General features: G+C 41.1%; 2 protein-coding genes and 1 long non-coding RNA gene across 10 annotated transcripts in view; 1 reads left to right on the plus strand and 2 right to left on the minus strand.

Moving 5' to 3' along the window:
- CDC14B (cell division cycle 14B) overlaps nucleotides 1-5,622 on the minus strand; it is a 41,086-nt gene extending 35,464 nt beyond the window's left edge. For 6 of the 7 annotated variants that reach the window (XM_017821137.1, XM_017821133.1, XM_017821132.1 and 3 more), the window contains exon 1: nucleotides 5,466-5,622. In XM_017821137.1, the coding sequence (XP_017676626.1) occupies nucleotides 5,466-5,622 (157 nt within the window). Of the gene's footprint in view, nucleotides 1-4,972; nucleotides 5,103-5,465 lie in introns of those variants that run through there. The other variant, XM_017821139.1, reaches the window with a different exon arrangement.
- Nucleotides 5,623-7,852: 2,230 nt separating this feature from the next.
- AAED1 (AhpC/TSA antioxidant enzyme domain containing 1) lies at nucleotides 7,853-12,548 on the minus strand. Its single transcript, XM_017821122.1, has 6 exons — nucleotides 12,366-12,548; nucleotides 11,854-11,922; nucleotides 10,269-10,322; nucleotides 9,721-9,826; nucleotides 9,361-9,492; nucleotides 7,853-8,530 (listed from the first exon to the last, which is right to left on the minus strand). The coding sequence occupies exons 1-6, from the start codon at nucleotides 12,546-12,548 to the stop codon at nucleotides 8,403-8,405; spliced, it is 672 nt and encodes a 223-aa protein (XP_017676611.1). The 3' UTR covers nucleotides 7,853-8,402.
- Nucleotides 12,549-12,901: 353 nt separating this feature from the next.
- On the plus strand, nucleotides 12,902-23,697 carry LOC108500344. Of its 2 annotated transcripts, XR_001875837.1 has the most exons (6): nucleotides 12,902-13,100; nucleotides 15,119-15,182; nucleotides 15,691-15,829; nucleotides 16,436-16,494; nucleotides 19,285-19,377; nucleotides 23,374-23,697. It is a non-coding gene; the product is annotated as an uncharacterized LOC108500344 (long non-coding RNA). The 2 variants fall into 2 exon arrangements; XR_001875838.1 differs by lacking the exon at nucleotides 15,119-15,182.
- The last annotated feature ends 988 nt before the right edge of the window (nucleotides 23,698-24,685 follow it).

Genomic DNA, 24,685 nt, shown 5'->3' on the forward strand with positions numbered 1-24,685 from the left:
TCTAATTATCAACTAGACTGGGCTCTCCCTCTTTATTGTACACAAACAATAACTGCATCAAAGTCTGGGCAGAATGGCTGTAGTACTCCAACTGACATGCTACCTTCCTGCACTTCAGCTTCTTCCTAGAAGCTTTACATCACTTGAAAATACAAAAGCGCTACACAAAGAGTAATCCAAAATCCTCAAACACAAAGGGAGGATCAAAATGAAAATAAATATAATTTGCACAGGTCAAAGACTTAAAATAAGTTAGCATTTTGCTCCTAAACAGGATTTGGAATAACAGAGTCACATCCTCAGGGCTCCTACTTTCACTGAAATTCTTCTACAGCTTCTGCAAAAATGTCCAACAAAAATAAGAATTCCTGTCTTGAGCAAGCAGTGTGTATTTTGAATTGTTGGCATACAATTTCTGCAATGGTAACTCTGGAGCAAGTTAATTGTGGCTACTCTAAAAACACATGAAAGAAACCTGAATTTAATGAATTTACAGAAGTACTTCACAACCAGAGCAGTGTGTGCCAAATGCCCATATCTTGACAAGCTGTCCATTCCCGCGCACTGCTAACAATTGCTCCCTATCATGGAAACAGCAGGCTCCATCTTTTTAACATGTTTCCTATGGGGAGATTTTAGAAATGAGCTACACAGAGGAGTAATTTCCTGTAAGTGTATTTTATTTACCTCTCTGCTGACTTACCAGTCCAAATGCTGTATTACTCACCTTGGCTGTTTTTACCTGCTTTTTTACCAACATATTCCCAGTTCTGTTTAGTCAAGGATTAGTGTGTTGATTTTTTCAACAGGAATTAAGAGAAAGTAGAATTCCTTCATTAAGCATCTGATTGCAGGATTGAGGGTGTATACATAAAATACACTCAAACACTGATGAACTGATTTCACTAGGACCCCACAAAGGTTTGAACTGCCAGAAGCAAGGCTTCCCTTTTATTATCTTTATGTTTCCTTTGCTAATTTTAGCTTTTTGGTATTTCATTTACATAAACTGCGCTTGAGCACTTCCTAATTCCTGCAAATTTCTGATAAAAAATCATCCTAAAACTATCAAACTGGAGCAGACCTTTCTAATCATCTCTCAGAAGAACGAGAGTGGGGCTCACTGCCTTACAGGCACTGCAATTAGGAGATATGACTGCAGCATGTTAGATATACTTCAAATACACTTAATTTTGTTAGCCTTATATAACAAAACAGTTAAAATACATAAATTAATTTGAGTAAGCGTCTAATGTACAACAAAATGAGCCAACACACCCCTAACAGAGGACTAGGCTATGACAGCTGTGTGACTGCTGGTACCTCAACTAGTGAGACTAAAGGTAGCACAGGCATGTCTACACAAGCTGATTGCAGTGTAGAGAACTGAGAGCTACTTCAAAATCAGGTTAATGTGAATTTAGAGATGAAAAAATAATCTCCTTCCTTTTACTCTCAATAAGCCTGATGTTTCTCAGGTTCTGCTGCACAGGCCTTCAAGGAAGAAATGTCAGTAATTCAAGAGTCACCTTGAGGACCTTAAGGGTCTCTTCCAATCTAAACAATTCTGTGATGAGACAACTAAATACTGAACAGACACTAGTGGCAGGACAAGTCTGCATATGATCAGCAAAGGTTATTTCATTAAAAAAAAAAGAAGTGCCACAGCTCTGTTGTTAAACAGATGCCTTAGATGAGAAATTCAGAGACTAACAGTACAACAAACCCCAATGTTAGTCTGTTTTGAACTACCAGGAATGTAACCAAAGAGTTATTTACTACAGGAAGAGAAGTGTATTTCTAGATCTAGAGTTGGTATATGGAATTTTGTTGTGTTTCACTTAAAAGTCAACACATAAAAGATATATCAGAAAATATGAAAGACAAATTTTGTAGCAATGTCAAGACAAAAAGCAAAATTGTTTAAGATTCTCTTTTTAGTCTTTTCTAATATTAATTCAGTCATCACTATGATATTTCAAATTTAGGTGATGACAGAGTTGGCAATTAGAACAACAGCCTGAACTCTGAAAAAGAAAATGAAAGCACACTGAAAAGCTAAAGGAACTTTTTATTTAACAGAAAACCATGAAAGAATTACTTTAAGGGCTATGTCATGAATGATCAACAACACTGCTACCTTACTAAAATAGAGTCCTGGCACTCTGCTGCTCTTGATTGGCACACAAGACTATGTATCCATGCACTTTCAGTTCTGAATTAGACACTAAAAGCCTCAAACACGTATTTAAAGTCTCAATTTTGAGAAGGACTAACAGGAAAGTGAGGTCATACTGATGAAAGAGTAAACAGCTTTTGTACTAAGATAGTTGCATAATAAAAACTAATTGGAAGTGTTGATAGTCAAAATGTTGTAAGCTTAATGATACTTTTTAGAAGAGTCCTTAGCATTCAAAAAAATAGTTTTCTACATAAGACACTAAGTTTATCATGACAAGTCAGCAATAGGGGAAAAAGACAACTCAATGGTTTGAAAAAAAAAAAACAAACCAAAAAACAACACAAAACCAAAAAATCAATGAATATATTAAATTGAGTATTTCACTATCAGATCCAAGTGACAGTGTAAGCAAAATGATTCACAGTGGAGAAAAGACAAATAGGCATGTACAGTGCAGCTTAGAGGATCCTTTAAGTTGTTTGTTTCTCACTGTACACAAACTGGATGTATATATTCAGCAGGAAGACAAACAAATGTCAGGAAATGCCCTGTAATGCTGTATTACGTAAAATTTTATGCCATGTATAATTATTGTTGTTACTTCATTTTAGAATTAACCACGGGAAATAGAAACACACAGCTTTTGCCTGAGGTTTATACATTATAATTCCACCTCTTCTTTACAGTGTTACTTATAAAATCAGAGCAATGACAAAGAAAAGCAGACAAGGAAAGGAAACTAATAGCTTTCAAGCATCTCACACAGGACTGTTACATTTTCTTTAGATTATATAAATTACTTCTCTCAGAGATCAGAAGGACATGGGAAGACACTTCTAATAAACAGAAGAAATGCACTCACTTCCAGCAATTGTAATTAATACCAGCAAGTCTCACACATTAGTTGGCAAAGAGAGAATGATAAAGCTTACCATGCAGCTTAACAGACCAAACAAAAACAATTTTTAAAAGAACAGCTTTCTTGAAGAAGTCTAATTAGTAAACAAAAATATTTAGGTGATTCTGATTAATAATTATTATGACGAATAATGGCTGATTAATACAACTCACTAAAAAATAAAGAAATGCAATAATTACTGTAAGTATTTTCAGTATAAAATTCATGCAAATAATGGATTAGAAACTTTGCTGTTTATGAAAGTAACATCACACAAGGAAAGTTTACAGCAATTTGGGTTTATGTTCTGCCTCTATCTTTTGCAAAGATGAAAATGAGGGTAGCTTGCAGTGTTCTTAATAAGTTTGGGACTATTTCTGTAAGTAGATAAGCTAACACAGATCTCTGCATCTTTACAGTAGTTCAAATATTTACCAGAATGTTCACTTTTAAGAATAAGACCTTATCTGTCTCCAGTCCAAAACTAGTTACAAATTTCTCAGAACTGCATTGTAAAAAGGCAGAACTGATAGTTCAAAATTTGACATAACTTTAAAACAGATGAATAAAAAGATAAGCCTGTTAGCTTATTCTTTTAAGATTTCTATTTAAAAAAAAACACACGACATGGCAGTGAACTAAAAATTAGACAATATTTTCATTGATAGAAGCTTGTAAAGAGTAGCCACTGTGCACAGCAAGATCAAGACAAAATGAAGTATTATTAGATATAATAGTCTAGTGCACTTTAATCAAATTTGTTATACTGGGTGCTGCTAAACATGGTGAAATCCCACTGAAAAAACACAAGTCAAAACCTAGTTGCTCTACTGTATTTAAAAGGGTGAGCATTTCTTTGAAGGAGAAAATATAGTAATTTAATGGGCCTGTTGATGTCAGACACACATTATCAGATGCAAGCAATTGCTGCATGACAATGGTTAGAGACCTGTTTGCTGGAGATGTGAGCTGGCCAGGCCTGCACGGTAATCCAGGTACTGAAATTACCTGATATCAAAAAATCATCATCTGTCAAATGAGGGGTTTCTACACTCAACCTTAGAACTGTACCATCACCATTTCCTATATAAATGGTTGCAGTTATAGCAAAAAATACACATTTGGAGTTATTGTAGCCTTAGCGTTCTGCAGATAAGTACACCATCATGTTTCTCTGGGAAGATTAGGCCTAAATTGCTGTATTTTAGGCTGGAGTATTTAGGATTTTACTCCCTAACAGTATCAAAGCTTTTTAAAAAGAAGATTCTAGGAAGCTTTGGGAGTTTACATTCTTCCCACATCACTATACCCAATTTTCAAAACAAGATCTTATGGTTTTCTAAACGTGCTGTTACCTAGAAGACACATTAGGTAATTTAAGGAGCCCTGTTTCTTGGCACAGAAAGAAAAGGTACACTGGTGCCTTTTCTCCATGTTTGCTCTTTACATTTCTCCTTGCTCTGTCCACAGATATTTCCCCTGTCCCTCCAAAAGATGTGCTGAGAGGTTTATCTCTTGCTTTTTATGAGAAGTTGTAAATACACTACCGCTCTCACATTCTGACTCGACTTAGAAAGCGATTTGTTATTGTTGTTGTTGTTGCTTTTTTGTTGTTGTTGTTATTGTTGCTTTCAGGCAAACTAAACTCAAGGTCGTCTTTTAGCCGGGGAGACTCAAATCTGAATACAGAACTGTTCCGGCCGCGCTCCAGCAGGCTCCTTAAAACAGGCAGGTCCCTGTGCCAAAACAAAGCACGGCTCGGCGCCTTGGGTTACAAAAAGGAGGGACTGAGCAAACCTGACTGATTTAAACCCAGCTATTTTGACTCTCCAGATAAACCTGCTGGCACTCCCGTGTCAAGAAGAGGTGGGACGTTTTGCCCATTATTTTACCCATTGGCCAGCAAGCACGACATCAGGGAAAGATTTCTACATGTATATATATATATGTATGTGTATATATATATATACACACACACATATATATACACATCCCAATACAGGGAGAAACGCGTTACTTTTTTCCCACCCCACAACGTGTCGAACGGACAGAAACGTGTTTATCGTTGTTTTCCGTTCACTCTGCCAAGCCGAACACGGCAGCGCAGGGCAGGCAATGGGTGCTCGGCACTGCCAGATCATTCATCCCGCCGGGCGAGCCGCGCAGTTTTCGAGAGCAGCGCCCGCGGTGTGACACGGCACAGACCCGGCTGGGACACCCGGCCCCCCGCGCGGGGCTGAGGCTGCCGGGGGTCCCCGAGAACCGCTGCGGCGGGACAGGACAGCGGGACGGCGGGACACCCCCGGGGCCGGCGGGACGGGACGGGACGGGACGGGACGGGACACCCCCCTCCGCCGCCCCGCGCGCCCGGCACCCCGCCCTCACCCGCGATCCTCACGCAGATCTCCGGCCCGCCCGGGAGCAGCTGCCGACGCTGCCCCTCAGCCGCCGCCGCCCGCGGTGCCGCGCCCCGGGTCCTTTTGAGCGCGGGCGGCGCCGGGGCTGCGCGGCGCCGCGCCTCGGCCCAGCTCTTCCGCTTCATGGCGGCGGCGGCCGCGCCGCGGCGGGGCCCCTCATGCCGCGGGGAGCGAGGCAGCGCAGGGACCCCGAGCGGCTGACGCGGCCCGCGGGCACCGCCCGCTCCCGCCCGGCTCGGCCCCGCCCGGCCCGCTCCGTGCCCGCCCGGCTCGGCTCGGCCCCGCCCGGCCCGCTCCGTGCCCGCCCGGCTCGGCTCGGCCCCGCCCGGCCCGCTCCGTGCCCGCCCGGCTCGGCTCGGCCCCGCCCGGCCCGCTCCGTGCCCGCCCGGCTCGGCTCGGCCCCGCCCGCCTCAGCCCCGCCGGCCGCCCCCCGTTGTGTCCGCGCGGCGCTGGCGGCGGGGCCGCGGTAACAGGTGGGCCGGGGGGCCCGGGCCGACCCCCGAGCGCCACCTCGGCCCCTCCGGGCGCTGCTGTGCGGGGTCACGGCGGGACCGGCACAGCGGGGACCCCCCTGCGCTGCGGGTCCGCTCCCGCCGGTGCGGCCATAGCGCGGCCCGCTGCCTGTCCTGGGGCTTCGCAGCCTTCCAGGTGCCCCGAGCACCGAAAGAGAGTCCCCAAGGACATGATGCTGTAAAGCCAGTCTGGGACATGCAGCCTTCTGGGCTGAAGTGGAAGATTAAAATAGCTGGGTTTAAATCTGCTTCTTAAGACACAGTGATACTTGAAAACACACAGTTATTTGAAATAGGTGTTGCAATAGATCAAGCTAGTAGTTAAAAGAACTTCTGAAAACTGCTCCCTTCCCTCCTCCCTCTAATTGGCCTTGGTGGAAGAAAGCCCTTGCTGAAGTGTTCCGCTGAGTGTGTGATCAGTGTTTATCACCTATTGGCTTCCACCTTCCAGTGCCTTACGTTTCTTAAAATATTCTTGCTAAATAACACCAGAGACCTAAAATTCTGCTGATACATCGAAAAACAATTCATGTCACCATCATTGTTCCAATTCATTATGCACATGGGAGTCATTGTCTTGCAGTGAACTTAGTGAAGCTGTGGCCAGACAGATGCAAAATGCAGGGCCTGTATATACCATGATTCTCTTCTACCGAATCCTCCTCTCTGTCTTCTTGCCTCTTCTCATTTGTCTGCACTTTGTGAGTCTTTCTGAAGAAGTGATTTTGCTGGGATAATACAGAGGCTGTGATGTGGTTCCTGTCACAGTTGAAATGGTGAGGGTGGATGACTTCAACTTACAGAGCTGTCAAACTACAACTTCATTCCATGCCCTTTTAATAGTCCACCATTCTTTTAGCTATAGCTAGTATTGTTAAATGTATTTATTAGCAGCAATAGAACTATCACCATTGTATGTTAATTTTACTAAAAACAAGCAGGAAAACAGCTAGCCAAAAACTTCCTTTAAAATCAAAAGCACCCAAGAGAGTGAAATGATTGCAAAACCAAAGTGGAACTAGAGTCAGTGTCCCTGGCTGTGATTATCAAGTGAATGAAGCAGAGTGGAAGCACTACAAAGAAACTGAATATTCATCAATCTTTCTCTTCAGAACCACATTGTATCAAAATGTGGATGTAATTAATAACTTGCTAAGGCATAGTACCTTTAATAGAATTACATTGCTCAGTATGTTTCTTAAGCAAGCTTTTTCTTATTCATCAAGGAACTCTGCATTTAATTTCACGTGCTTTCTTTCCAGAGCCTGCTCTGGGCCTCCCAGTGACCTTAATGGATGTAGGAACAAACCTCTTCACAAAATGCCATTTTAAAATTGCATTAAAGCTTAAAAGGGGAGAGAATTTTCAGTTAAGTTTATATAGCAGCATTTTACAGAAGGCCAAAGATCAGAAACTGCAGAGGAGGATATGCTCCTCCATAAATCTCAGACGGTTTTTTGTCTTCAAATTGCTAAAAAGAAGTGGCTGGTGGATGAAAGAGGGCACATCTACTTTAATGAAAGCAATAGACTTTGAACATAAACATTTCTAGAAAAATGGATAATATGAAATCTGACAGAACTGCAACCCAAACTGCTGTTGTCCTTAGTTCAGTTGTCTAAGACACAAATAAATAAGGAGAATTTATTCTGAGACCTCTCACTCTGAGAGAAAGTACATACATCCAGAGGAAGAACATTCTGCTGTAAATATTCCTAGGAAAACACGTAGTTGACTATAGCTTACTCCAAAACCTGATCAGATGTATGTTTAAGACACACTTCTTCCTGGTCTTACAGACCCACATTTTTGTATGACACAAAGAAGAATTGCAGACAATGGATGATGTATTTAAAATATTTATTTAAAATTATGAAATGTATTTCATAGTGTCTGCCAGTGTCAGATGCAAAAGTAGGTATAAGCTTAAGTCCCAGTATTCAACACTGTGACTTTTCAGGGTATATTTTAATACAAGATTGTCATACGGTGCTTGAAGCTTTAAAACAGTGCTGAGAAGTATTGGATTGAAAGACAGTGTTGATCTGCTGAAGGCATGTTCTTCCTGACCAAAATCAGATTTTTGAGTTTACCGCATCTGGAACAATGATTTTTAAAATATATTAGCAAGATTGTTTCATGAGACAATAATAATCTCCAGGATTTTTTGCAATCAGCCTCAGTTGTGTTTTAGTTTTTATTATCTTGTACTCAATGGGAATAACACTTTTGTGTCCATCTTCAGTGCCAGGTAGTTTATTCTGTGCTCTGATTTTCTAGATAAGGTTTCAGATGTCCTACAAAGACATAACATTACCAATGCTTGTTGGAATTCACTGGAGAATTGTTCCTGTAGAGCATAAGTTTAAAAAAAAGTATATATTATGTCAGTGTCATATGTCAATGATCTGGGGTTTGTTTGAGAAATTCACTGTTTTAACTCCTGCCAGCTGCAAAATTGTATTAATGGGAACATGATCCAGCCTGTTTTTATCGAGGTGCAAAAAATGAACTTCATTGCCTGGAAAGGAATGAGAATAACATGTGAATTACTAAACAAAATATTTATTTATTCAAATATGTAAGCAAATCAAAGCAACATTCTGACCTCCTACTAGTTCTTGTACAAATGTGTACTAGATCTGTAGATTGCACAATATACTGTATTTTAAACAATGAAAAAAATTTTTTTTAATTATGTTAAAGAAGCAATGAACATTGAGACACCTAACTAGTTTAAATCTGCTGTAGCATGATGTTTCCTAATCACAGAATCATAGAATCACTGAATCAGCTGGATTGGAAGGGACCTCCGAGATCATCAAGTCCAACCCTTGATCCAACCCCGCTGTGGTTCCCAGCCCATGGCACTGATGCCACATCCAGTCTCATCTTAAAAACCTCCAGGGACGGAGAATCCACCACTTCCCTGGGCAGCCCATTCCAATGGCTAATTACCCTCTCTGGAAAGGAATTCTTCCCAATGTGATGACTGTCATGTTGCAGCTCCCCCTTCATGCACTACTCCTCTACTAAACAACATCAGATGCCTCGAATCAAATGTGAAAACAGACTGTAGGTAAACACCATGATGTCAAAAAAACCCTCCAAATTTTGAGGCAGTTGTTCCATCAGCACTCCAATCAATTTTTGCAGGACTGTGATGAGCTTTGTGCCACCTCTGTGGGAGCTGGGACTAGGCAATGACACTTTGCAGATTCCTTCATGCCACAAAAATCACACAGTTGCACACAAGGCTGTCTCCTCTGAATCCACAGGGACAGCAGGCGAGCTGGCAGCAGACAGATGAAGGAGAGAGCTGCAACTCTCACACAAAACACAGCAGCTCACCTGGGCCTATGATCAAAGCTCCTCCCTGCTGAGCAGGGTCTCCTTGGAAATCAAAAGCCGGGCCAGTCATTGCTCTCCATATACTCCTGATGCTTCCCAGAAGTGTGTTTGATTTCACATGAGGGCTCCGCACTAAACAAAACCACCAAATATTATTATCTATAAACACAAAAGTATGTAAGGAACAAGAGCACTGAACAGCTGCTACGAATAGTTTAGAGATTCCTGATTACCAGTATTTTCACAAGAGACAATCTAATGGGCAACTCACTTTCTATTTACATTGCAATCATACTATTTTATCAGAGCATTCATGTTTTGTTTGTGTAAGTCCAAATAAGGTGAGAAAATTATTCTTACCTGATATGTTATTACCTTCACCTCTTTTCATGCCAAGCGTTTTATAAATTTCCCTTTGTGGATCTACATACATTTCATGTGTATACCCAGTTAAACTGCAAAAGGGCTGCAAAATATATGGATACACACACACACAAAATATTTTTAAGGTTAAGGCAGTAACTGGTTAGGGTCTGCTGACAACAGAAAAAGTACGGATACCATGCCAACTCCACCCTTCCCCCTCTTATTTGGAAGCTGTGTATTTGTCATGTTAAATTAAAGGCCAAAAATTTTCAGCCTTTATTAAAACAGCTTTTATTAAAAAAAAATCCAGTGAAATCAAGAAAAGATGTTTCTTAGAAAGAAAAAGATGTTTCTTAAAAACCTGGTGGTTTTTAAATTGAAAGTTTTAGTTATTTGCTTTACTCATGTAAATTAGAATTGCCTCATGAATACCATCCTTTTTTTCTGTAGTTGCAAAAGACCATCTTTTCAAACAGAGCAAATCCCTCAATACAGACCATTAAGACACAAGAGAGGTTATCTTCAATGACTATTTTATTTACCTTGATGTGGTGATAAGATGACTGCCCAATAACTATAAGCCTCACATTTGCTTCCTAGAACAGAACAAGGGTATTGAAGTTGTAAAGAGGAGCTCAAGTGTTTCTGCATGACTTCGAAGCATTAGCAGAATCTGGCGTCCTGAGTTAATAATCACAGTGCACTGAGTTAAAATTATTGGAAATTAAAATCACTTACATGTTTGGAGACTTCACCCTGGCTATCACCCACAGTCAGAAGCAACATTAATTTATTAAGTGATAAATTATTTCTAAAGAGAACCTTTAAATTATAGATGTGTAAACTTTGAGTTTCCTGTAGCATTGGTAGCATTGTATTTCTGATTGATTGCAATTGATTGCAACATGCTATAATTTTGGAAATTCAAAATTTCCACGCAGTTGCACCTACCTCTAAAGAAGCAGCATGGAAATATTGGTGCCCAAATATCTGTGATTTACATATAGAGACACACATTAATAGATATAACTTGCATTCACACATACTGCTGTCTCTTGCAGGTGCAACATTAGGCCTGAGCCTAAAATAGAGGCCAAAACTTGAGTTCATTTAGATGCCAGTAAAAACAGTTAATAAAATATAAGGTAGTTTCATTAGCGTGTAATACTTGCCTTTCCCATATAGAATCATTTTGGTTGTTATGAAAAGAAGCCCTCCTAAAAACAAAACACTCACACTAAGAAAAGCATGGACAGATTTTGATTCTCTATCTATATTTATTTGAGGAGTCAAATTAAGAAAATGTCACTTCAAGTAACACTGGTCGAACAGTTCAGAAATATCTGTCCTGAGAAGAGAAGCTGCCAAAGACATTTCCCCTTTTTATCCTCAAGTTCTTAGTCCATCTCAGATGGATTTAGATGAACTTGCTGTCAGCAATGACCTGAGTCTCTGTCACTGACTGTGCTGCTGTTGGGAGTAAAATATGACAGAATTTCAATCATCAGTCTGGAAGAGACAGATTGACCTTCCACATTTAGCAGGAGATCATTGTCTTCTCCGGTGTCTCCCACTACCCAGCAAATACCTGTCCACAGCAACCCCTGCACACTCCTCCTTTCTGTCATTGTGTCATTCCTGTTTGTGCAGCTGCCCAGAGAACAGGTCACACCACTGATGCAGCTTACAAATAACCATAGGGAAAGATACTGGTTTTAATCCAGATCAATTTTCTGATCTTGTTCCACGCACAACCATCAGTCAGCCCTGCCGGCATAATGGAAAGGGCAGTAGTTAGTTGTCAGGAGAAGACAGCTGTCCATGGCACTACTAATACCAGAAGGAATGCCTGTCAAATGTTGTCTAGCTGTTCTAACACAGCAGTAAAAAGAGTACCAAGCTAATAGGGCAGGGAGAAATAATGCTGCTGCAACAGAGCGTGTAGTGCCATAAATCCTTTCCTGTGTCTCCTAGGCAGATTCATTATTGCTGTTGTAGCAAACAGTGAAAGTGCTTCTTCTGACCCACTTTTTTATTCCTAGAAGCCTCATGCAAGCCTGTAGCTGGACATAACAAATCAGCTTGGTTGCAGCAACCCCACATACATATTAAGGGTAGAATACTTACTTGTAAAAATGCCTTGGGAACTTTTGCCAGATCTTCTACATATTCCTTACAGGTGTAACACAAAAAATTCTGCAACACAGCCAATTGGAAGTATCAGAAACAGATGTAATTGCATAGCAATGAAGCAGCAGATTACTGATTTGGGGCACACGACACTTTGGAGGTGAACAGGAACCAGGAATGAGAAAGATTCCAGTTCTTTGAAGTCACCACATTTGGATTAGGATACTGGTTTAATCCAAGCACGAACAAGGACGCTGGGCCCGCGGCCTTGCTAATATTTTTATCTCTAGATATCGCAGCAATGCGATAGCTGGCTCAACAGCTGGGAAATCAGGGGAACGCGATACTTGTTTCCCTAAAAGCGCGGCTGAAGAAGTGTTTCCTTTCTGGTAAACAGTGTTATCACTTTACCACCAAGGCGCGGATGGACCGCGGGAGCAGCGCTGACCCGCTCGGTGCGTTCCCCCCGCTCCCCTCCAGCCCTCCCCTCCAGCCCGGACCCCGCTCACCCGCACGAACACCACGATCGCCTTCCGATCCCCGTACAGGGCCTGGAAGGGGACGCTCCGGCCGTCCCGGTCCAGCACCGGGCAGCGGGCAGCCTCCTCCCGCAGCTCCGCCGGCTCCCCCCGCCCGCAGCCCCGCGCCCGCCCGACCTGCTGCGTGACCGGCAGCGCCCGCGGCCCCGCCATGGCACCGGCGGGGAGGAGAGGGGAGGGAAGGGAAGGGAAGGCGGAGCTGGCGCGGAAAGCCGCGGGAGGGAGGGGGTGCGAGACGGAGAGGAAGCGACGGGGCCGGGAGGGAGCGCGGAGGCTCGTCCCTGTCCCTGTCCCCGTCCCTGTCCCCGTCCTCGTCCTCGTCCCCGTCCCCGTCCCTGGGAGCGGCTCCGGGCGAGGAGAGAAGAGGGAGTTGGGACGGAAAGAGCGAGAAACCTGCGGCCGAAACCGCTGCGCGCCTCTCTGCCGCTGCCAGCATGCGGCTTGTGCCCGGAAAACACGGGAAAGTCACACGCGACTCGCCCGGAATGGTGCGCGGGCAGCAGCGGGGACGTGGCCGTGCCGCCTCGAATCAGGGCTCACACTGCAGAAGGCTGTACCCGAGAGAGAAAACTTTTCGAGGAGCTCTCAGCTGCTGTATCGCACAAAACACACACCAGACCCGGTTTCCTTATTCAAGCAAAAGTAGAATTTCCCGGTGCTTTGGCAGTTGAGCAGCAGAGGACGCTGAGCGGTGCAAATGCCCGTGTGAGTGCATCATGTTCTCCCTAAAATAAGAACAGTAGGTCGTTTAAGGGTATCGTGGTCCCTTGGATTATTGTGTTAGCTGAAAGTTTATAAGGACAAGAGCGCTTTTCTTAGGGGGCAGAGAAAAAGACTCGTCAGAGAGAGCAGGACTGAGGGGACCTCCAGAAGTTATTCTGCTTTGTGAAACTCTCCGACTATGTTAGCTCCAAAGTTTCTTGGCAAACTGTCCCAGCGTCTGTATGTTAATGTTATTCAAATTTATATCCCCTATGCTGTGCGTTAAGCCCACTGCTTTTATATTACCAGGAGAAAGCAGGTTGAGTCTTGCAGTTCAGTACGTCCTCACAAAGACTTTGATTTAAAAGGTGTTGAATTCAAATTAGTAAAAATTAGTAAAGAAGTTCTGAAAATTGTAAAACTCAACATTCTGCTAGACACAGTTGGACCCAACGATTTTAAAGGTCTTTTCCAACCTGGGTGATTCTCTGATTCTGAAACAATTTGGGCAGTATTACTTCCCCATTATTGTTTTCATCAGGCTTCTTTGTTCACTTAACAGTTATGTATTATACTGTCCAACACATTTCTTCTACAAGCAGTCCGTAAAGAAAACTGTGGGTTGTGCAGCAGCATTCTGCAGGCCCCTCAGCAGTACTGATGGGAATGTGCTGCCTACCCTTGACTACTGCAGGACACAGCAAAGCAGAGAGAGCTGCCGAATTTTGACAGGCTTTGCTCTTCATCTTCAAGCTGAAGTGGCCAGGCCATGACCTCACTGTGTTACAGCTACAGTAAAACCTTTGAGTAACATTAGGCAGGGTTCAGGGGCACAGCTCAGCACTTGATCATCAGCAGAGCTTGGACCAGGGCCCTTGCCATTGCAGCTGGAAATCAGAGCCTGCAGGGGAGGCAGGCACACCACTGTAGGGGATCTGCTGCCACAGCCTCCAAGAGGGAGCACAGATGGGAACAAGACTGCTGATGGAAAGGACTGGGCAGTGTGGGGTCACAAACTCAGCTGACACTGCCCTGGGTCAGTCTGCACGTAGCTGACCTTGTGCCTAGTATGTAAAAAGCTTGTTCTTTCTTAATTTGATCTGAAATCTCTTGAGGAGCCCAGCCTCTCTGGGAGAGCTGGTAATCCTTCCTTCTAAGCCAGTCGAGACTGCCTGCAGACCTTGCTTTATTTATTCTGTTCAGCCTCCCTAAACTGGCTGAAGCAGCATATCCTTAACACCTTGTTTCAGCAGTATACGACTGAGGAACAGCAACTTTCTGCTTGGGATATCTGCCAAAGCATTCTCTAAAACCCTCAAACAGCATGTTTCTGGCTTTTGATGGCGATTCTTAAGTGTTGCTGGAATACAAGTGCTGCTGCCACCCCTGGTTTTACAGAGAAAGAATAGAGGCAAAGGCAGTTGTACACTGACGTGTTCTCTGAAAGGAGACACTCAAAATTAGCAGTCACCCTTTGAAAGCTGAAGCTTAAAGCCTTTCATTAATATATACTTAACAAAAATATAGATACAAATTCCACTAACTTAGTGGGAAGAAAGAATCCATATCTGTTGATATACTAAGAGTGAAGGCTACTAAAACCACATAATTCTTCAGTGTGTGCTGTGAACAGGCAAGCTTCCTCATCTTTCTCCTTTTTTTTTTTGTCGCTCACAAATATAAAAATGTGGTTAACCTAAAAAACACACTTGTCAGCGTGATGTATTTTTCATTATCTTAAGGAGAATCAATTAGTGCATTTGCATTATTAATCATGATTCAGGATGGAAGGCACTCTCTTCACTGCAGTGCAATTTACAGTTGAAGAGAGAAACTTAGTTAATATTTAATTAATCAAGAGTTGGGTTACTTTGTGCTGTGAGTAAGAAATTCAAATTCCTACCATTTCAAGAGGGAAAGCAATAATTACGTGAGGATGTCTGTTAATTTATTTGTTCTGTATTGACTAGTGAAACAAAATACCAGCTGTAATTATGCAACCTTAATTCGTTTATTTACAGCAGGTGAACAAAGTATCTGACAACAGAGGTATGACCTGTGTCAAAACCATAAATGCTGTCTAAAGTATGTGGTGTTTATTTGTAAAGCAACACGTTATTATCAATTTACTGCACAATATACTGTTTATTTAGCACAAGGGTATTTGTTGTTCTTGTTTATTTAAGTATTGTTTTGCTAGAGATAACGTGGTTATTACTTATAGCTGAAAATAAATTAGTGTTTGCAATTCCAGGGTAAAAACATCCTGCTAAGTGCTAGCTAATAATGAGTAGTTTTCAAACTTAAAAAAATCTCAAACCTTAATTAAGAAGGAGTAAAAATGTGTACTGTCCTGTAGATAAGATGGATTGTTCTCTGTGAGGGCAGTGAGAGAACTTGCGGACTCCCTGTCCCTGACAGTGTCCAAGGCCAGGTTGGATGGGGCTCTGAGCAACCTGGGCTAGTGAAAGGCATCTCTGCCCATGGCAGGAGGTTTGGGACAAGATGATCTTTAAGGTCCCTTCAACACAAACCATTCCATGATTCCGTAAGAGCTTTTTTCCTTTATGTCTCCCTTTCATTTTTTCCTGAGAGTCACAATATCCTGGATTTCTTATGCTGTGCTTCGTCATAGCAACATGAGAGTGATTCTTCTGACCACCAAGGGAAATAATTTATAACCTCGAAAGCGATTTTGCAAATGCTGGGTTCATCTCCATTTTTGCTATCTGGTGTGTGTTCTCTGTCTCCTGATGTTGTTTCTCTTCACTTTTGCTTCCTATTTTTTTTTTTTTTGTATGTGTGTGTTTTTAGTTTGGTTTGAGATTTTGGGTTTTTTTCATTGTTGTTTTGTGGGTTTTGTTTGGTTGGTTTGCTTTATTGGTGGTTTTGTGGGTTTTGTTTGTTCATTTGTTTTTCCCTGAGGGAGGAGATATTACCATTTCAAAACTTGCCTAACTTTTGCTTTTTCACTCCCTTTAAAAATTATTTGAGATTATTTACCAGACTGAGATCTTCATAAGTCTGGCTGCAGTATCTGAGTATCAGTATGTGTTGCATATTGTTTAACTTTTGTTTCACAGCACAGATAATGGAAATGTAATTAAAAATCTACCCTAATAGTTTAGTGATTATAATGACATATGGAGAAAAAATATTTCTCCCATTCTGTTTGACATATTTTAGTTTTGTAATGCCAACCCTACACAGAGAGCAGTTGTTACAAACTTACTCCACAACAAAATAACAATGTTAATTGAAATGCCCACATTTTAGTGGGCATAAAGAGAACCAATTTAGTAAGAACTCTCTGTATTTAATCTATTTCTGTTTTGAAGGTACCTACTCTGTGTGCTTCAAATGAAAAACAGAGGTGACCATCTCCATGTCCACGATAGTAAATTATATGTGGAGATGCTGCTTATTTGCTTTGAGTGCCACTAGTTTGAATCTTTCTTAAAAAGAACTAGGAGGAAGCAAATTACTACTTAAATAGATGAGACACGGTCAAAAAGCAAATCAAAGATATGCTGCAATCCAGACAGACCAAACAGAATTGTCTTGTATCTTGTTAGCGATAAGGCTCTTAGAAAGTATAGCTAATTATCATTAGTGTAAACCAGATCAGAGGATTAAGAAATGAAGAATGTGAAGAAAAGCAGAGGTGATCTCATGAGTGGTTTATGCCAAATTAAACCTCATTATTTAAGATTCTTGCCCTGGTGTCTTGCAAGGTAAACAAAAAAACTTTCTTGAAATCTTTAGATAGTATTCCTTTTTTTACTTCCTTCCTCTTCTCTCCCTTCAGTATTCTGCTGGGTTTTGCCTGTGCAGGAAAAACATACTGTGAGAAAGTGTAGTAGAATAGAGTAGTCAGTAAGTAGAGTAAAGTAGAGTAGTTCCCAGCTACTATTTCTATTTTCTGTGTTCATAAAGAGCTGGATGTGTACTTTGCAATGGATTCAGTTCAAATGGCTCTTTTATGTATGGCAGCACTGACATTTAACTACAATTAAGGATTCCCTTCTTGAAACCTGTGGATGGTATAATATTTTTGCTGGAGACTAATAGCTTTGAGTTGATTTTAGCACACATTTGAAACAGATTTCTTTTATTTCCTGGTGTATAATTAAGAGTAGCATCAGTAATATCAGGCATCTCTTGAGCCTCTTTGCTAGAGGGATCCATTAGGAACCCAGGCCTTTCCTCAAAAAGAGGTATATTTGATTTTTTCACCAGCTTGCCTGACCACTTGTGTCCTGAGGACTACAAATCCATGGTCCATGTCCACCCTTCTGTCTTTCAAAATGGCTGAGAAGTTGAGGTGGTGAATATTCTTCCTGTCACAATAAGTGTTGCCTAATTATCTCCTAATATTGTGTGGCTGACCGAGATGGTGCATGTGCCAAACTCTGATGAAGCAAGCCACGGTTTTCACTTAGTGAAGACTTCCTTAAGCAATTATTTAAATAAGAAAAAGGAGTCTAAAGATAAAGTGTCTGATGGCCACCATGTGAGCTCTCTGCCAGGAACTTCAGAGATTACAGCTTTCCAGCTGGCTCTCCTATGAGGGCCTTTAAAACCCTCTCCAGTGGAAATAATGTGTTTGGTTTGTTAACAATGAAAACTTCTACTACAGCCAGTGGAATTCATGCCAGAGCTGAGGTGGAAGGCCCAGCCCTGAAAGCCTTTTGGATCTGGAGTTCATGTGGATGTTGGCACGAATCCTGCACTTGGTGCTCTGAGAGATGATCATTGGCTTAAGGCTCAAAAATATGGCCCCTTTTGTATCTTAAACAAGAAAGCCGTTTTTCCTTCTGCTGTTTGCATCATAGTTACGTTATTTGCTTCAACAAAGATGTCAATCCGCTTCAGAATATTTTTTCTTCTTAATGAAACTATTTATTCTTTCCTTATATTTCAATTGTTATTTTCAGTAATCTTTATACATATGATTCTATTTCAGTCATTTCTTTATGCACAAAACTATCAGCAAAAGTGAAGAACAGAATAAAAGGGGGAATATAAATACATTAAATATACTTTAGTTATAGTCAACCAATAAATTAAAATATATTAATATATCATCTAAAACACAAGTTCTTTAACTGACACGTCTGTAAATGTAAGAGGAGTGTTATCTTTATTTGCAAATTTATGCACTATTATTTCTTTACACCATCATCTTTCACGTTGTAAGTGAGGATGTGCAATGTCCTTCTGTCCACAGCAGCAGATTTCACACATAAAAGCTGAAGGATAAAATATACACAAAATAAATTTTTAAAAAAAGAAAATAATGGAAAAGGAATGAAAAGTGACTGATTACATTCCCTCAAATTCCATTTCTTTATTTTTTTTCATTTTCCTCATTGCTCCTCTATAAAATGTTTGTAACAATTTTAACTTAGTTTCTTTGCTGTTGATTTTTATGCATCAACAGTTTTGTGGCCCCATTTCTGCACAGTCCATGAGTCAGATTTTTTTTTTCAAACTGAATTGACTTGTTCTCTTGCTCTCTCCAGGGAGTGATCAACAGCCACTGTTTAAAAATTCTCATTAGGCACTTCAGCATTCAAGCTGTGGCCCTGTTATGGTTTCCAAGGTCCTAACATAGAACCCCAGTGATTTCCATACCAGTCTGATCACACAAATGAGTTAGCTAAGTGCAGTAACAATTAATTTGTAAAACATATGTGTTTCTATGCTGCTGCTATCGTTAATTCTACAAAGGAAAATAATTTCAAGAAGCAATAGTTGTTGTTCAAAAATATCAGAAGAGAGAAGAAATCTGGCTGACAGTCCAAAAGGGATCAATACAGCAGCTTCTGGAACTGCCATGCCAGCAGGAATCACTTCTTACTAATGTAATTTGTGTGTCTCCTTCTGAGTAGTTATAGCTGTTGTTGCTCTTCTTGCATGAAAAGGACGTTAAGACAAAAAAAAAGTAATCAGAATGGAAGCATTTTTATTCCTTCCTACTGCTTAGAAGACTGCTAAATGCTAAGACAGGGGTTATGTTTGTGTGTATCTACTTATTTGAACAAATTCACATAATCATATTTTATTGTCTTAGTCTATAGACATATTGATTCTACTCTAAAAATGACTTTTTCATGAAGTATGGTCCACTTGGGGGTGTGTGTGTGTAATTATTCTTTTTCTTTATAATACATTTTTCACACAGGTAGAGGGGTGTGGAGCTGCTTTGAAATGCTTCTTCTGTGGCCTGTCCTCTGTGTCATTATGGCAGTGACTTTTACCTAAAAGCTTTAATAAGGTACTTTTGAAAATAATACATTTTAGTTATTTTTCCTTGTATATCTGTGTAGCTGTATTCTAAACAGATCATTGTAATTCAGCCTCTGTTTCTAACAATGTAATAAGGAGCTTGTTCACACTTGAAAGGTAATTCTGATTAAAGCAGATGTAAATTTAATTTCTGTAGCTATTGTTAAATAACTCCACTCATGGTTGTGCTTATTTGTGCTCTGCTTATCTCAAATAACTTTCAAATAATGAGACTTAATCAGAATAAGAGATGATTCTGCAGGAAAAGACGTACAAACATGAAGGTGTTCAAGATATCTATACCTCATATTGTGGACAAGCTGAGAAAAGTTTCGGTGGGACACTATTTTAGTTTTCTAGGGGAATTTCAGGTAACAAAAATATCTGAAGTCTGTTTTTATCTCTGATGTTGCTTAGATAAGCGACTTTCTATTTCATTTGAAGTTTAACTAAGGGTTCTGTTTTCTTTGATGAAAATTGATGGCAGTCTTGCAAAGTAAGTTGTTTACTGGATTCCAGTTCCAGAAAAAAACCATTAAGAACAGGGAGTCAACAGCTGGGTTGCTGTGCCAAGTGATGGATAGACCAGTCTTTGCACAGAGAGGGTTGATATAATCTGTCTGCAGTTTTTTCCACACAAATTTAAGTATTGTAATCCAAAGAAGAGGTCATGCCTTCCTCAGGCCCTAAAGACTTGAAGTCCTAGAAGGAGTTGTCCCACATAAAGTGGAAGAGCTATCTGTTGTGGGTATAAAAATTCCATTTTCTGGGATGTTCTATCCCTTTCTTTGGGCATTCTTCTGCATTTTTGAAGCATTTGTGGGATCTGAATGGTGCTCTCCTTCTAAGCAAGCATGTCACAAGTGCACTGAGAGGCTTGTAAAAGATGGAGGGACTGGGAAAATATTATGAGTGCAGAAGCCTCTGTTATTAGTTCTCTTGACTATTTCAGTGATGTGTCAACCTGAAATCATAAGCTTTCACTACAAAGTTACTAGTTCTGCTTCTAACAGACAGAAACTGGAAAATAATGATCATGTTTGTAAAAAATTCCAATTCAGCTTAAAAAGAGCTCTACATGTGACAACTTCTGAAAGATCCTGTGTCTTAAACTACCTTTACTTAAAACTGGCAACACTGAAGTTACCACTGGCCACATCTTTTTAATATTTTCTGTAAATGCTGCTGTGTCTAGCCTGTCCCACTTCAAAGTAGCAGTGCATGACTTGTACTTCTAGGGGGGAATGTGGTTGGAGCACTTTTCCCAAGCCTGAGTGAAATAAAAGCTCATTTCCCATTGAAGCTGTGGCATGACCTTGCCGAGCACCTCTTGATAAGTGGGCTTCTAAAAGTGTCTGCAGGTGCTACACAGCAGTTCCAGATGAGAGGCAGGGGAGTGTAGACTATTTTGAACAAAAATGCATTGGAAAATTTAGGTTGGCAAAATGTGGTAGTTTGTTGGTATTTTTTTGCAGCTGCGAAAATGTGATTTAGTCAGAACTCCAGGGGTAACCTTGTTCACGGTGCAGTGAAGATCTCTGAGGACAATAAATACTTCAAATATAGGTCTAATACGGTCTCTTAAAGACAATGCAGCCAATAATTCAACCTGACACCATGCTGGCATATTATTTAATACCATCTTAGGGGTAGGAATACTACTTATGAAGTAGTAACTAGTGTTAATGCCTGCTATCTATCTAGAAACAAGTGCTATTCGACAGTTACTTGTTACCTTAAAGAGAAGAAATCATACAGCATGTATTTTGTATGACTTACACTTCATAAACTTACAGATTCAATAGTTTTTCAGGAGAAAGACTATTATATATATGTATACATATATATATTATATATATATATAATGTATATATTATATACATCAGGAGACTGATGTATATAATAGCACTTAGAGGAAACAAATATTTGTGAAACTCTTAATTCCAGGACTGAAACTAAACCATCATCTTTGAGAGTGCAGAAAGAGCTGGTGTGGGGTTCACCTTTCATGTACCTCTCACGTGCTCTCTTGTAAGAGCATCCTGAGCTGGTGGGACTGCATTCAGGGACCAGCTGTGAGCAAAGCAGCCACAATTTGAGGGACTAGGGTACACCTAGTGGGGTTTTTTTTCTGCCAGTCTTTTCTTTCTGTTTTCCTTTCCTCCCGTGCTGTTTATGTACAAGTAACAGTCCCTCTGGGGAAGTTCTTGCCCTGGCACATATTCTCTCTCAGTCATAGTCCCTTTGGAAATATCCTTGTGCTGCTGATGATCATCTGTGGCCTGTGGCTCTCCAGGGGTGTCCCTACCCTAGTGTGTGCCACTGGTGAGTCACAGTTCCTTCAGGGCATCCTGGCTGTGGGCTGCACTCCCTCTGGCACAGAGCATCCATGAGCAGCACATGTCCCTCTGTGCCCCACAGTGTCCCTGTCCACGTGTCTCTGTCCTCCTCTCTCAGCAGCTGCCACTCTTTTTCAGACATGGTTGAGCAGAGGCACCACGTGGTTGCTGGAGGTTTTGGTGTGTGACATTGTCCTAGTTAGAACAGCTGGGACCAGTTCATCACTGGATGGGTGTAACCCAAAGCTGTGTATTCCATAGCCTTCCATGCCATTGCCCAGAAACTGTTATCAATGGACCATTTACACCCTCTGCCCATAGAGCCTGACTCCTCAGGCTATAAACTGGGTGTTAAGAGGCCCATGAGACAGGAGGGTGCTCCTGTCCTCACACCCACTGTGGAACTCCCCGCCCTGAGGGAGGTGCTGGGCATTCCTGCCTGAACTGGAGGATATATAATCTTGGAGTTTTGGGACTTTTTGAACCACTTGTGGAATCCAGAGAAGGACTGTGACCACCACTCTCAACCAGACTGAGACCACCACTCTTGACCAGACTGCACCACCTCTCTCGCCAACAGGTTTTCCCCTCTCCTTTTCCTTTGGACTCAGGGGGCCCAACGAACACCACTCTGTTCATGCCCCAGGGTGCTGGGTTATACATTTGGGTTTTGTGGGTTAAAACCAATTGTTTGTCTGTATAATCATACTTATTGTATTATTTTATTAAATTGTTATTCTCTTGACTTGGGTTCATTTCCCCTGCTGGTTTACCTCTAAACCAGCACACACATGGGATGCACACTGGCCGCAGAGCCAGCTGAGGTGGCTGTAGCTGCTCATGGATTCCTCCCCTCAGGGCACCCCTGCAGCCCCTGGCTACCCAAAACCCCACATTTGTGGCCCAAACCAGCTGTGTGCAGTCTCTTGGCAGAGCATGCTGTGCCCTTGCAAGACAAGCTTCTATTGAGTGGGCTCCCAAGACATCCCAGGGTAGTTCAGGGTCTGCCTAAATAGCAAAATCTGTTTGGCTGCCTTTTGGTTTGCTTATTCTTGATAACTATTAAATGCTTAACACTGAAATGGAAATCAATTGCACTACTTGTTTGTTAGTAGAAATGTCTCTTTGAAAATGGCTCCTCCTTAAGGGTGTTAGAGTGTCCACTGGACATAACAGTTGAAAACAGAGGAGAAAAAAATTAAGATAAATGGAATTGGAAGCGAGACTATTCAGAAATTATATGTGATAATGATTTGTTCATGACACTGACTTTATTTGAAGAAAAGAAGTGCCTTCAATTATCAAAGATGAGTCTTGCAAAGCTCTGAGTTAATATGAAGACTGAGGAACTGTTTTTTTCATGTCTGTCTTACTAGATAAGAACTGTTTTTCTTTATCACAAGAAACTACTGACAATAAACCTTCCCTATGATCACCTGAGCAAAGCTGCTGTAATGATTTATATCTGAAGCTGGTGGTAGGCACCAGCTTTATCTGGTGTAAATGTTGTAGTTTATTTTCTTTTTATAAACAGATACACTACCATAAGGTTGCTATAGTTTCCATGATCCTCCACAGTTTCTTATTTGACTTCTAGTATCCATTCAAGAGCCCTTAATCCTTTTTTTTTTTTTTTTTCCATTTAGAGCTTGATGAGAAAGCTATGCTCTGAAGAGCCACATGGTTAAACAGCTCTGGACAGATGAGGAAGGTTCTTGAAGGAGGTTTATACTGCAATTTGCAGTGCTTGCATGCTAGGAATTATTTTTTTTTGTGTGTGTGTATTACTGCTGGCAGAATTATATTAATAGAAAGTCCAGGAATGAAAGAAATCAGCAAGAAAATGAGAATTTGCACATACTTGGCTTAAGTGTCCACCAGAGATATAAAGAGATCAGGGTCCACTGTGAAGTGTTCATTGAATGACTTAAAGATTTGAAAATGTGTAGGAACTGTGGTGATGGCTTCCTTACGTGAAGCAGAAATAAACATAATTGTGCTCATATTAATTATTAATTAGACATAAAAAATTAAAAGGAAAGTGGAAATTATTTTTCCTGAATGCTGATCATGCGGATTTTTTTTACAATCTGAAGTCATCTGGGTCTCGGAAATCCTTAAATTTGAGAAAAAATTGATCACAACAAAATGATGATCACACTGGCATTTGCTTTGCTGTTCTTCTTGGCTGTTATGTTTTGTTTTCTGGCTTGTTTCTGTAGGGGAGAGGGACAAGTCTGTTCCATGTCAGGCTTAGTTTTAGCTTGTGTTGGGGCTCTTTTATTTTCTGTTTGTGAATTCCTTTTTAAAATATGTTGTGCTTAAAATATATTGGTGTTCTGTTCCACAGAATGTGCCTGTGGTTACTCTTAGATGGGATATTTTAAAATACTTAATCTGACTTCTGAATTGAACACTGTTTTGGGTATGGATGAAAGAAATTCTGCTTGAAAGGTAAAGGGCTGGAGCGAAATAAAAATGAAGTTGAGATGACATTAGGTGGCATTCTTATGAAAGACCACCTTAGGGCCTTTAACCCAGGCAGAGGTGGGCACATATTGTTTTGCTAAAATGCAATTCTGATGTAAAATAAAGGCCTGCTGGAATGTATTTGGCAGGACTTGTGTGCAAGCAACATGAGCTTTTCTTGACTTTCTGTGCTCAGAATTTGTTCCCAGAATTGCAGCTTGAAAAAATGAATCTTTAAAATAAGCTTTCTGCTTTTAAAATTGTTTATACAGGGCGATAAAGTAGTAGGTTATGCATTTGATAAAAAAGTTAACAAACTCCCTATTGTTTTAACTAGGGCAAAGGATGCTATAAACTGAGTAAACATCAAGGACAGCTAGATAGCAACCTGCTTTTTTTTAAAGGGTTTAAAAGAATTGGCTCTCCCTCCCTCCCCCCCTCCCTTACTGCATATTCATTCAGCAAGATTCAGCCCCTCTCCAGCCCTTC

This window comes from Lepidothrix coronata, unplaced genomic scaffold, assembly GCF_001604755.1.
Source record: "Lepidothrix coronata isolate B3197 unplaced genomic scaffold, Lepidothrix_coronata-1.0 Scaffold89, whole genome shotgun sequence".
Taxonomy (NCBI): Eukaryota; Metazoa; Chordata; class Aves; order Passeriformes; family Pipridae; genus Lepidothrix; species Lepidothrix coronata.

Coding starts and splice junctions, on each gene's coding strand:
- AAED1 (XM_017821122.1), bottom strand. CDS start 12,548: ATGGCGGGGCCGCGGGCGCTGCCGGTCACGCAGCAGGTCGGGCGGGCG. Junction 11,923..12,365: donor CGATCGTGGTGTTCGTGCGG/GTGAGCGGGGTC, acceptor GCTGTGTTGCAG/AATTTTTTGTGTTACACCTG. Junction 10,323..11,853: donor TTCCCAAGGCATTTTTACAA/GTAAGTATTCTA, acceptor GTTCTGTTCTAG/GAAGCAAATGTGAGGCTTAT.